At 38.9% G+C, this 12,485-nt stretch overlaps 1 protein-coding gene across 1 annotated transcript in view; it reads left to right on the forward strand.

Moving 5' to 3' along the window:
* Nucleotides 1-12,485, forward strand: part of PIK3C2G (phosphatidylinositol-4-phosphate 3-kinase catalytic subunit type 2 gamma) — a 321,727-nt gene that overhangs the window by 35,345 nt on the left and 273,897 nt on the right. Inside the window, exons 7-8 of the mRNA XM_065420952.1 lie at nt 261-324; nt 9,963-10,085. Coding sequence (XP_065277024.1) covers nt 261-324; nt 9,963-10,085 — 187 coding nt within the window. The remainder of the gene's footprint in view (nt 1-260; nt 325-9,962; nt 10,086-12,485) is intronic.

Genomic DNA, 12,485 nt, shown 5'->3' on the forward strand with positions numbered 1-12,485 from the left:
CCATTCCAATCTGGTGGCATTTTATACCTACTTTTTAGAAGGGTAAGTGACTACATAAGGGTAGTGAAGTGTCAGGTCCAATATTCTTTGAAATCTACATAAGCACTTGTCTTGATTCTGAATTCATATTTACACCAATGTAAAATCACCGTGGCCAATGAAGTTATTCCTGATTTATAGTGTGAGGTAAAAATAATGCCCACTTTCTTTTTCTACCTACCATTAACTGAATGTTGATTTATTTATTTTTTAATTTCCAGGAAGAACCTTGTTACATTTATTATGAAATATGGAGGTCAAGTGGAATATCTATTGCAAAATGAGGTATTTGTTCTCCGCCTGTTTTGCCAGAAAAGCATTAGCTTACTTGTGAAAAGTCTCTAATTATTAGATTAACCTGCCTGAAACTGAATTAAAGAGGACTCTTAATTAAAGCTGTTTAACCTGTTTTGGAAAGGGTGTGGAAATTTTAAACTAAGATTAATAACATCTAAATTATGATAAATGCTACAAGATTAAAACATTCATGGTAATGATTTCCTAGTGTTGGGGAACAACAAAAGGATCCAAGGCTCATTTTGAGTTAGCACCCAAATATTTGGATCTAGTTTTATTATAATCACTTGAGTCTGCAAAATTTGCTCCTCCCCCCAATTCTGCAAACACTTAAACATGTATTTCAGTGGTACTATCACATGCATAAAGTCAGGCATGAGTTTAAGAGTTTTCAGGATCAGGTTTAAACATAAAACTTGAGGGGGGTCCAATTGAACTGTAAATGCCACCAGAAAAGATTAATTTTACCCTTTCACTCCCAACCGTAGGCAGAATCTAACCCCAAAATGAAGATGAATGTTTAAATGACAGATAATCTGGGAGGGAATGAAGAAGACAAATAATAGGTTGAGTTGAGATTCTGGAGGTGGTGCAGACTCATCTTATTTTTGGTTAAACTAGTTCTTCCTTCTTTCATTTATGATTTGGGAAATGAAAGAAAGCACAAGACCTTGTTAGATCACAGAATATACTCATGCAGCAGCTTGGAGCTATTACAATTTGATGCAGTAGAGTTTAACTAGTTGTGTTAAAGTAAGGAATTCTCTTGCAAAATGTTATGCGCCAGAAAAAAACCCAAAACAAAAAACCACAACCAAACATCCCCATCCTGTTTCAGGGTACTAATCCCCCGCCACCCCAGATTTCACTTTTTCAAGATTTTTTTGTGCAGTAGGTATTTCCATTTTGAATTATGAAAAATTACCAAAAATTCCTGCAAAAAAATTTACCTTTTTTGTGAAAATCCTTGAGACTTTTCTTTTGCGGGACCCCATCATCTGTTCAGTTACAGCCTGGGCTGTGTTTTAGCGCAAGGGGATATGTACAATGCAGCCCCATAATGGCATTCCAAGTCTTGGTGACCATGGGACATAGATCAGCAATTCAGGACCAAAACTACACAGCAATTTCAAACTAAGGCCCTGATCCTGAAAACACATAGGCATTTGCTTAACTTAACACATGTGAGCAGTGTTCCTTTGAACTCAGTGGAACTACTTATGTTTGCAAAGTTAGGCACATGTCTAGGTGTTTACAGGACTGTGGTCTGAGACCCCAATACTGCAGCCTCTTAGACCTTTATTTATGTGAGAAGTTCCATTAAGCTCAGTTATACATGTGTGCTTGCAGTATTGGGACCAAAGCAAAAAAGGTTCTAAACTGGAAAGGAGCTGTGCAAAACATTAATCACACAATTAACTGCACTCCAAGCTACATATCCTGCAATATATACTGCATAGGCAAACTTCTGCACCTATATAAAATCCCTGGGACATCCCTTCACTTAAGATTTTTACCTGGAGTTCCTGGCAATCAAAGGCTAATCAAACCTAAAGACTAGTCTGGACATCACGCAATCATTTGTTGTAGTCTACAAATATTTGTCGTTTATCCTAGCGTAAACTCATGATACTTAAATTTTAGCATGAGTTAGTTAACAGATGTTAAAAATACACCAATTTTTTTGCAGTGTTGATATGGCCATAGAGTTTACCTCAGGATCAGGGCCTAAGTTTGTGCCTTGTTGAGTTCACAATCCTTTCCTGAACATACAGTGGTGTTGTCTTTATTCTTCACTGTATTGCACCAGTTTTATGCCAGTTGTAACTCCACTGTAACACAGCAGAAAATTGAGATGTGTGTGACATTTTCCATGCACATAAAAACTATTATTATTAGAATTAATTGTTATGGTAGCTGTCCTGAAAAAGTTAAGAAGCGGTCATGGAATCTGCCTGTTTAGCTTGCAGCAGTGTAGGAAGTTAGGAGGGTAAGTCCATCCGTGTTCAGTAGAGCACTTAACTTTAAGCCAGTGGGACTTAACCACATGCTTAATGTTAAGCAAGTACCTAAGTGCTTTGCTGAACTGAGATCTTAGTCTGTCCTCCAGCTCTGGTTTTAAGGTGGGAGATCTCCAGGTCCTTAGTAAATTTGTTTCAGCCATTTACATACCCACATCTTCAAACCCCATAAGTCATGGGTATTTGTTGAAAAACTTCAGAGTCACGGAATCCATGAGTGAGATCCATGGCAGAACTGTAGCCCTCGCTATTATTAATGTACAGTAAATGCCCTACAAGCTAGATGGTGGTTGCTGCTATTACAAAACGAAAATCAGAGATAGAAGTATGACATTTTTGGCACAAGAGATACAGTTTGACCAAACATGTATGGAGCATTTCCACAGAATTAATGCCCTGAATGTTAGATATTCTAATCGCCCCAATCATCTCTTGTAAGCCTGTAAAGAAACTTTTGTTTAACTTTTCATAAAGGGGATGTTCCACAGTGGGATGGTGTTTTAATTATAGAAATAATTTAAACATCAAAATATCCTCCAAAAGATATAGTGTTAAATAGTAGTATTTAAATATTTTCAGTAAATAAAACATGTACATTATGTTGACTTTAATTCCTCTTGAATTTTAGGACATTTAGAACAAAAACCTCCCAAAATAGCTATAGAAAAATAAGTCTCTCTCTGTTCAGTCCATTAAGGCTAAATCAATGTGATATATCTATATCTGGAAAGGGAAGACTCTCCAGGTATTAAATGTCTGTCTGGAAAGAGAGATGATGAGAGAAAAATCTATCATCAGTCATAGCTAGTTTAAAATATTTTTCATATCTGTGTCCTTTAAGGCAATAAGATCCATGCCTTGGGAGTACCAAGTCCATAAACCATACCTAATTATAACATTTCTTGCTTCACACTTAACGGCACATTATATCATGGAAATGCAAACACTCTTCAAAACTTTCCAACATGCCTTTTTATAGGAATCCACAATGTATTCTGAAAATGTGAAACAAGATATTTTTCCTCCACAGGAAGCATAGCCATCACCCTATTCATGGATTAGCCTTGTGTGTCTGCAATGATAATGTATTACTCTGAAAACTCCTGTGTGTGCGTGTGTCTGTAGAGATAAAGTCCCTTGTGTTACAAATCCATATCCACATGTGGAAAAGAAAAATAGTAATATTCTCTAGGTCTGTACAATAAAAAAGCCCACATAATCCTCTGGCTTTGTCATTGTTAAGGTGGTGACAAAGCTGTCCCATTTTAGCAGCTCCCGCCAGTATGGTTATGTGTACCCTGTACATACAGAGAGGAAAATCTGCAAGCATTTAATTTAAAAATCAACATGATAGGGGGAGGGGAAAGGAGGAACAAAGGAAAATGCAATAATTTATAAAGGGACAGGTTAGAAAGTGATGGATCAATTTAAGACTGAAAGAAGCTCCAAAGTTTAGAGAACACAAACAACCACAATCAATCTCCTTCCCCTTCAATCCTTCTTTTAAAAAGTGTTTTCATTTTATTTTTCAAAATTCTGTGAGTGTGCCTAATATATCCCTGCTCTAATTAAGTCCGTGGAGTTAGGATACAGTTATCCCAATATATTTATTTATTTCTATTAATGATAGATATTAACCTTCTTGTTACAGTTCAGTTACAGACCTTCAGCTTAGAAATAAAAAAGTTCATCTTAGGGGCAGTTTTTCTCTTTCAGTCATAGAAATGGATGAGTTACAAAAATAACTTTATCAGCATATTAACACACTGTAGCTCACTGAAAGGAATGTTATCAGTGCCGAGACATAGAGAATATTTTAGGAGGAGAGTTTTTGCTTGCTCAGGGAATGTATTTCAGTCTTTAAGGTAGTCAGTAGTACAAATAAAGAAGGAATCCATGGAAATTATTTTAAATATTCTCCCCAATATAGAGTATGTAGTATTTACAGAGATCCCCTTTTAGATTCCTGGAGTCATAGAGTTTAAGGCCAGAAGGGATGACCAGATCATCTAGTCTGACTGCCTGAATATCACAGGCCACCAACACCACCCAGCACTAAAGCCAACAACCAATATTAGACCACCATATTACAGCCCACAGGAGACTAGACTGTTGTGTGCCACAGACAGAGAGTAGGAAGGAGCACCAGTGCCCGAAGCCCCTGCAATGGCAAGTAAATGACTACCTGAAATATACCCAGGTAATCCTGGCAAATGACCCACACCACAAACTGCAGAGGAAGGCAAAATAAACACCTACGGTCACTGCCTATCTGACCTGGTGGAAAATTCCTTCCCAGCCCCACATATGGTGATGAGTTAGATCCACAGCATGTGGGCAAGAACTAGGCAATCAAGCTCCTGAGAGAGAGACTGATGACACCCAACCCCAGAGCCCTACTCCCCCTTCAAGTGCCCCATCTCCAGCCATGGCCATCCCTGATGCTTCAGAGGAAGGACATAAAACAAACAAAATGAGAATACACTGAGGGAGGGGAAATCCCTTCCTGACCCTGCAGGGGGCTGGCTGAAATCCTGAACAATGAGCTTTTAGGAACAAAACATGTTAACTAGAAGTGAGCCCCAGGGCTGCTGAGCCCTGTGCCTCACCATTACAAGCAACCCCGTCATACAATCACGTTCATAAATTTGTCCAGCTCTCTCCACAAGTTGTTTTGCCCTCCCACCTCCTACTGGGAGGCTGTTCCTGAATCTCACCCCTCTGATGGTTAGAAACATTCTTCGCATTTCCAGCCAGAATTTGTTCATGACCTGTTTATACCCACTTGTTCTTGTGCCATCATTGCCTCTTAGCTTAAATAGCTCTTCACCATCCTTGGTATTTATCCCGGATGTATTTGTATAGAGCAACCATATCCCCTCTGTCTTCTTTTTGCAATACTAAACAAGTCAAGCTCTTCCAATCTCCTGTTAAACTAGTTCCTCTATTCCCTGGATCATCCTAATAGCTCTTCGCTGCACCTGTTCCAGTTTAAATTTATCTTTCTTGAACATGGGTGACCAGACTTGCACACTGTATTCAAAATGAGGTCTTACCAATGCCTTGTAAAATGGCATTAATATTTTTCTCTCTCTCCTGGAAATGACTTGCCTCGCTCTTCCTAGGATCGCCTTTGTCTTTTTCACAGCCTCATTACATAGGTGGTTCATAGTAATCCTGTGATCAACCCACACCCCCTGGTCTCTCTCCACTGTCATTTCCAGCCCCCAGCTTGTAGAAGAAATTCATATTATTAGACCCTAAATGTATGACTTTGCACTTTATACTATTGAATTTCATTCCATTTCTGTCACTCCCGTCTTCAGATTATTTTGCAGGAAGATCTGGATAATGTTGATCTTCCTCTGTATTGATGATGCCTCCCAACTTTGTATCATCAGCAAATTTTAATAGCGCCCTCCTAGTTTTTGTGCAAAATCATTAATAAAAAATTGAATAATACTGGTTCCAAGACCAATCCTTGAGGAACTCCAGTAGTAGGTTCCCTCCAGTCTGATAATTCACCTTTCCGCACAACCCACTGCCTTCTCCCCTTTAGCCACTTTACTTTTCTAGTATTTGGCCCCATCTGCTCAAATTTAACTAATTTCCCATGCAGTATTGTGTCAATTGTTTAATGAACTCCAAGGATATTAGATCAACTACATTTCTATTATCTTTAAAAAATCAGCTGTCTTCTCAAAGAGAGAGAGATTGTGTCAAACTGTGGTAAACCCTCATTGCATTATGTCCCCCTTTTTGTTTATCCCATTAATTTAATTGTTTCCTTCATAATTTGTTCTAAAGCCTTGCATACGACTGAGGTTTAGACTAACAAGTTTTTAATTGCCCAAATCACTTTCCCTTTCTTAAGTATAGGTTCAACATTAGCTATTCTCCATTCATATGGTATTAATACATCTGAATATACAGCCGTATTAAAAATCCTTATTACCAGACCAGCAATTTCATGTGTTCGTTCTTTCAGTATTCTGGGATGTAAATTATTCCTTTATCCCGATTTGAGTGTATTAAACTCTTACGTTTTTGTTTCACCTCAGATGAAATAAGTTTTTTATTTCTAGACACTCATTCCCATGAGCCATGTTGCCTTCCTGCACATGTTCTATATTATCCTTATTGAAAACAGAGGCAATTTATTTATTTAGTTTTTGTGCCATACCTAGATTATCTTTAATCTTCTTCCCATCCACACTGCATAGTGGTCCAACCTCATCCTTCCTTATTCTCTCTCTATTTATTAAACTACTGAACCTCTTGTTATTTATTTTAATTTCCTTGGCGAGATCTATTTCATCTTAACTTTTTGCAGTTCTCATTTTATTCCTACATTTTCTAATCTCCACAATGTAGTTTTCTTTGCTGATCAGCCCCCTTTTCCATTCCCTCTAGGCTCTCTGCTTACTCCTAATAACCTTTTTGCGGAGGTTATTCATCTATCTGTGTATGGAGCCTTTCCCTACAAGTTTTCCCCCCTTGCTTGTGATGCAAATTTCAGATAGTTTTTGCACTCTTGATTTGAAGAAATTCCAAGACTCCTCCACATTTAAGTTCCTGAGCTCTTTAGTGCAGTTGACTTCAACTAATTCCTTTCATTTCCCAAAGTCTGCCCCTTTGAAGTAAAAAAATCATAGTTGATGACCTGGTTTTGATTATCCTTCCATTTAATTTAAACTGAATCAACTCATCATCACTTGATTCAAGATTATTTCCTATGACCTTCTATGATGTCTTCACAACTTAACAAAACCAAGTCTAAAATAAATTACATCATTTCTTGTTGATTCAGTGACAATTTGAAGGAAACTGACATCTATCACTTCCAGGAATAAATAATTGAAGAATAAATGCTACTAATCTATATCCAATATGTTAGTCTCCCATTATAACACAATTTCCAATAGTACTGATCTTTCTAATAATATTTGAAGAGATTTTGACCCAAACAGGTTTTCACTGATGTACAACACTATCCTATCAACTTTACCTTTATTCCTATCGGTCCTAAGCAGCACATACCCTTCAGTACCTGTATTCCAGTTATGAGTGCTTTTCACCAGGTTTCTGAAATCCCTGTAATACCTGGTTTGACCTCCTCATGGACTTTAAGGTCAGAAGGGACCATCATCATCATCTAGTCTGACCTCCTGCACTTTGCAGATCACAGAACCTTACCCACCCACTCCTATAATAGACCCCTAATCTCTAGCTGATTTTCTGAAGTCCTCAAATCATGGTTTAAAGACTTCAAGTTACAGAGAAGTCACCATTTACACTAGTTTAAATCTGCAAGTGACCTGTGCCCCATGCTGCAGAGGAAGGTGAAAAATCCCCAGGGTCTCTGCCAATCTGACCCAGGGGAAAATTCCTTCCCAACCCCAAATATGGTGATCAGTTAGAGCATGTGGGAAAGACCCTGAGCATGTGGGAAAGACCCTGCCCCAGTAGTTCCAGTTCCTCCATTTAATTTACACTCCTCTCATTAGTGTACAAACATTTCCATTGTTTCTCTAGGACCTCACCCAGTTTTCTATCTGGATTAGATATAATCCTTTCACTAACTGTAACAACTACTTGTCTACCACTCCACTCAATATTTGTAATTTTTTCTCTGTGCTGTCAATACTCTTACGTTGTGATGTTTCATTGTCCTTTATTATATCTTCATTTAGCTGATTTTCTTCCTCCTGTGTATTGAAACCCAGTCGTGGAGATTTCATGAGTCTCTCCCAACCTTCTCCTCTAATCTCCTAGTTAAAAGCCCTTCTTATCTATCATGCCAGCCTTGGTCCCAAAAGTTTAATACTCAAGTGGAGTCCATCAGTTGAGAAGAGTCTCTTCTTTCTGTTAATATCTTCCAATGGTCAGTCATCCCAAAACCTTCTTCATAGAACCAATCCTTGAGCCATCTGTTGATTATCATTATCTTGTCATGCCTTCACCCTCCTTCTCTAGGGACCAGAAGAATTCAGCTGAAAATCACCTGAGGTTTCCTCCTCTTTAAGCACCTTACCCAGCTGAGTATACTCATCCTTGAGTCATTCTAGGGGGAATCTAGCAATGTAATTCGTCCCAACATGCAGCACAATCAGTGGACTTATCCATGTTCTCATCAGGAACCTCATCAGCTTCACGTCCACACCTTGTATCCTTGCTCCTGGCAGACCACATACTCTCCTCTGGATCTGGTCTGGTGAGAGACCTGTTGATTCTTCTGAGTATGGAGTCCCCAACCACATAGACCTGTCTCATCCTGGTGTTGGAATAAATCTGTCTTGTGTTCTGTGTCGCAGTCCCCTATACATCATCCTCACTTTTCCTTAAACTCCAGTTTCCGGTTTTCTCTGTCATCTCTACCTCTCTTCTTCCTTGCCACTGTATCTTCTACCTGTCTCCTCATTCCCTAGTGCAGCAAACCTGTTACCCAACTCAATTTCATCACCACTAGCTGAATCTCTACCTTGTCCTCATGGTCACATTCTTCCATGGATCACTCTGCTCTTTTTGCAGTCCATCCTCCAGAAACTTTTGTTTGGAAGGTGTCCGCAAATCTTGAGTTGTCTGTACCACCTCCTGTTCTGTATTATGCCTTCAAATTCCCAACTGAATTCCATCATTATCTCTAGCAGCATCTCTAATCTCTCTAATCTCTGCCATGAGTTCTATCAGGTGACATTTCATGCATAAGTAGCTTCCATCAGATACCCACTCAAGGATGATATACTCTTTTGGGTCACAAATTCTTAAATACACATCATATATCTGGAACAACTCAGTTTGTGTAAAAGACAGTGTAATTTGGCCAATGGGCATGTAAAATACAATATTTTCAAAGTCTGGACTTTTTCTTCATGAACATTTAATAGATTGGAAATATAATTTTTTTGGAGAAAAATAGGTTGCAAAATACTCAAAGTCCTATCCATGTGTCAGAAGTAATTACTCTAAGGAGTCAGTACTTCTAGAAAGGAGGAACATGGCCCTGCAGAATGGCCCATTGATATGAGTAGGAGATAAAAAGTGGCGAGAACTCTGAGGGTTCCTGAAAAGCTTTGGAAGTTTCCAAGTTATCTGGTTCAAGGTCCCACAGAACTTGTTTGTTCAGAATTTGTGTTGTTTTTTTATGAAACCCAGCTAAACCACCATGTTTTGCCTTAAAATCAATCTTAGAGGCTAAGTTGGTCACAGTTTTCAATCAGAACAAGGAATTAGTCCAAGAAGCTTAGCTTGGATAGGTCAAAAGGTTCTTAGACCTCCACAAAACCTTTGGTGAAACTGGCCTGACTCTTTCAGGTATGTAACCAAACACCGAAGCAGGTGATACCTAGCTTGTTAAAGATTTCATTAGGAAAGTTTCACCCTGCTCTATAGGAATCATGTAAGGCATATAGAGTTTCGCGCCTGCTGTCTTGAAGACTTTGCTACTCCTCAGTGGTCTGCAAAATTCCTGGGTTTATGTATGATGTCTTGTGTTTTGTGCCAGACTTATTTTTGGATGCACCCACTGACTTCAGTTTTACTTAGTGATAAGCTTTTTGTGAGGTATTTCTATTAAATGGGTTTTTTTCTCCTTGCTGTCAACAGCATAAAGTGGATAAAGTGATTGAAGAAGCTAAAGCAATCTGCAGGGTTCTCTGTTCTGTGGAAACCAGGGCTATTACTGATGCAGTCAAGAAACTCCATTCAGTGCCACTGGGAAAAACACAGGTAAAGGATGCACTGAAACCTTTACAAGTTGGCCTGAAGTGCTGATGTCCTATTCCCTCTTGGACACACTAACTTAAGTAGGTATCATTCATTTCTTCATTGATCATGATGAAGGGTCAAGCTACTGTCTTGCTACTTATTTTCTCAGAGGTGAATATTAGGAAGAAGCAGCTTAAAAAGAGAAAAGGTTGTGAGCAATGAAACGTATGACTAGAAAGCAATAAAAGGTTGGTCTTGTGGGTAAGGTACTGAACTTGGAAATAGGAGAGATGGATTATGTTCCCAGCTCTGCCATAGACTTCTTGTGTGACCTTGGACAAGTCATGTAGGATTAGGTTAGCGGCGGTTCTGAGCACTCAAAGCTCCATTTTAAGTCAGCATCTGGGGAATGCAGGTACTCTGCACTACTGAAAATCAGGCCATTAATCACTGTGAGTTAGTCATGCTAATGCTTTCTCACATTAATGAAATTTCTACTTCAGCGTTTTAAGAAGTTTAAGTTTTCCTCTGTCTTCCCATAAGTGGTCTCTATCCTGCTGTCCTTACTCATTGACTTGAGTTTTCATGTGGAAGGGACTGCAAGATTGGACCCATTCTTGTTGGTTTGCCCAGATCTTAGTTTCACCCACAATCTATCATTTTATCTCCTGCACAGTACACTTAGTTAAATAATCAAATATCAGAACAAAGTTTTAGCCCATAAATCTTGTGATGTATATAAGAACAATCTTCTTAAGGCAGGGGGGGGAAATGGGTTAGAAGAAGAGTGTGGAGAGATGCTAATCTACCCAAAAAGAATTTATATGAATAGGCCTGCTGTCTGGGTTGTGAATACCATGATGATACTCCAAAGCTGTGATTGGGGAAAGCTAATTTAGTTGTTTTGTAGCATTTCACATAGCATGACAGTGATACATGGCACAGATTTTTATGGCATATTACACACATCCCGTTAGTCATTTAAACCTGTGTTCTTCACACTTTCAAACCCCAATAAAATCATCATTGTCTCCAAGTATTTTTATCTGAGTAAACCTGAGGCTGAGAGGTGAAATGGACTTGCCAAAGGGTACATAGTGAGTTAGTAGAAGAACTGGAATTTGAACTCAGAAAATCTTATTTCCTAGCCCTAAGTTCAGTCCTCCTAGACTATGCCATAAGAGTGGATAGCTCAATTTTCTCACAGTAAATCAGACCAATTGGTTTCCTTTAATTTCTTCCCTAGCATTTCTTCTGGTTCATTGTTCGTTGTTGTTAAGTCTAGTTTATATAGCACTCCGAATATGTTTGGTGCTTCATTGATAAGTGTTTAAATCGCTGTCATGTGGAGCTTCCAATCTAAATGGGTCTGTGAAATACCATACATCCTCTGGTGTGGTGTTAATTTAAATACAAATATTCACAAGAATATTCTTCTGGTATTTCAGGTGACAAATGCAGTAGAGAAATAAATAAAAGAATCTACATCCGTTTATGACAAGGCTTATTGACTTTCATCTGTAGAGTCCATCTACCATTTCTGGGGACAGAGTTAAAAATCTTCCACATGAACAGAGTATTTTCTTCAGTGCCATGCTCTTAATTAACAGATGGCCGAAGAACCCAGTTCTTTGGGATGGGGAATTGGCTAATTGTGGGATAAATGTTCCTTTAGAAATGAACTAAAAAGTATAAAAAGGAAGGAGGCTGAGACTGATTCTTTCAAATTGGTACTGCGTTGAGAAATGGATTTCCCCCCAGGCGAAGGGAGATTCCACTTTCCCTTTATTTCATCAGCACCCTTGAACCCAAATCCTAAGAAGCAACCTACATCCAGTTTCGGTCAGGCTTGCCTAACTTGTCAGAATCAGTTTTCAGACATTCCATTTGAAATCAGAGACAGAAATATCCAAATCATGGCCTGCCTTGGACACCTCTAATCAGAAAACTACATCCTAAATGCAGCAGTGAACTGGGGCGTGGGGGGGGGGGGGGGGCGTGGGGGAAGAGCTATGATTGCAAGTCTTCTTACATGAGTCTTAAGTTTCTGTTAGTGAATAAAATCCATTGAGAAAGCTTGGGCTCTGCTTTTCTTCAGGGTCAGTGTTCCAGGTCCTATAAAACTGTAAACTGGATTGTTTGGCGATTCAGCACTTAGGTGAGATAAGCCAAATCATAATCTGATCTGTTCTGTAGCGAGAACTCCACATGTTCCTGTAGTGGGTTTCTCTTGTACTCCCAGCACTGGCTCAGTTCATTGCTCTGCCAGAGACATCCTCTGTAATGTTAACCAAGTAACACAGTCTCTCTGTGCCCAAGTTTCCTATACTGAAAATAGGCACAGTAATAATAATAATACTTTTTCTGCCCTGTCTAGTTAAATTGTGAGCTCTTCAGGGCAAGAGCTGCCTCTTATTATTT

This window comes from Emys orbicularis, chromosome 1 (genome assembly GCF_028017835.1).
Source record: "Emys orbicularis isolate rEmyOrb1 chromosome 1, rEmyOrb1.hap1, whole genome shotgun sequence".
Classification (NCBI taxonomy): domain Eukaryota; kingdom Metazoa; phylum Chordata; order Testudines; family Emydidae; genus Emys; species Emys orbicularis.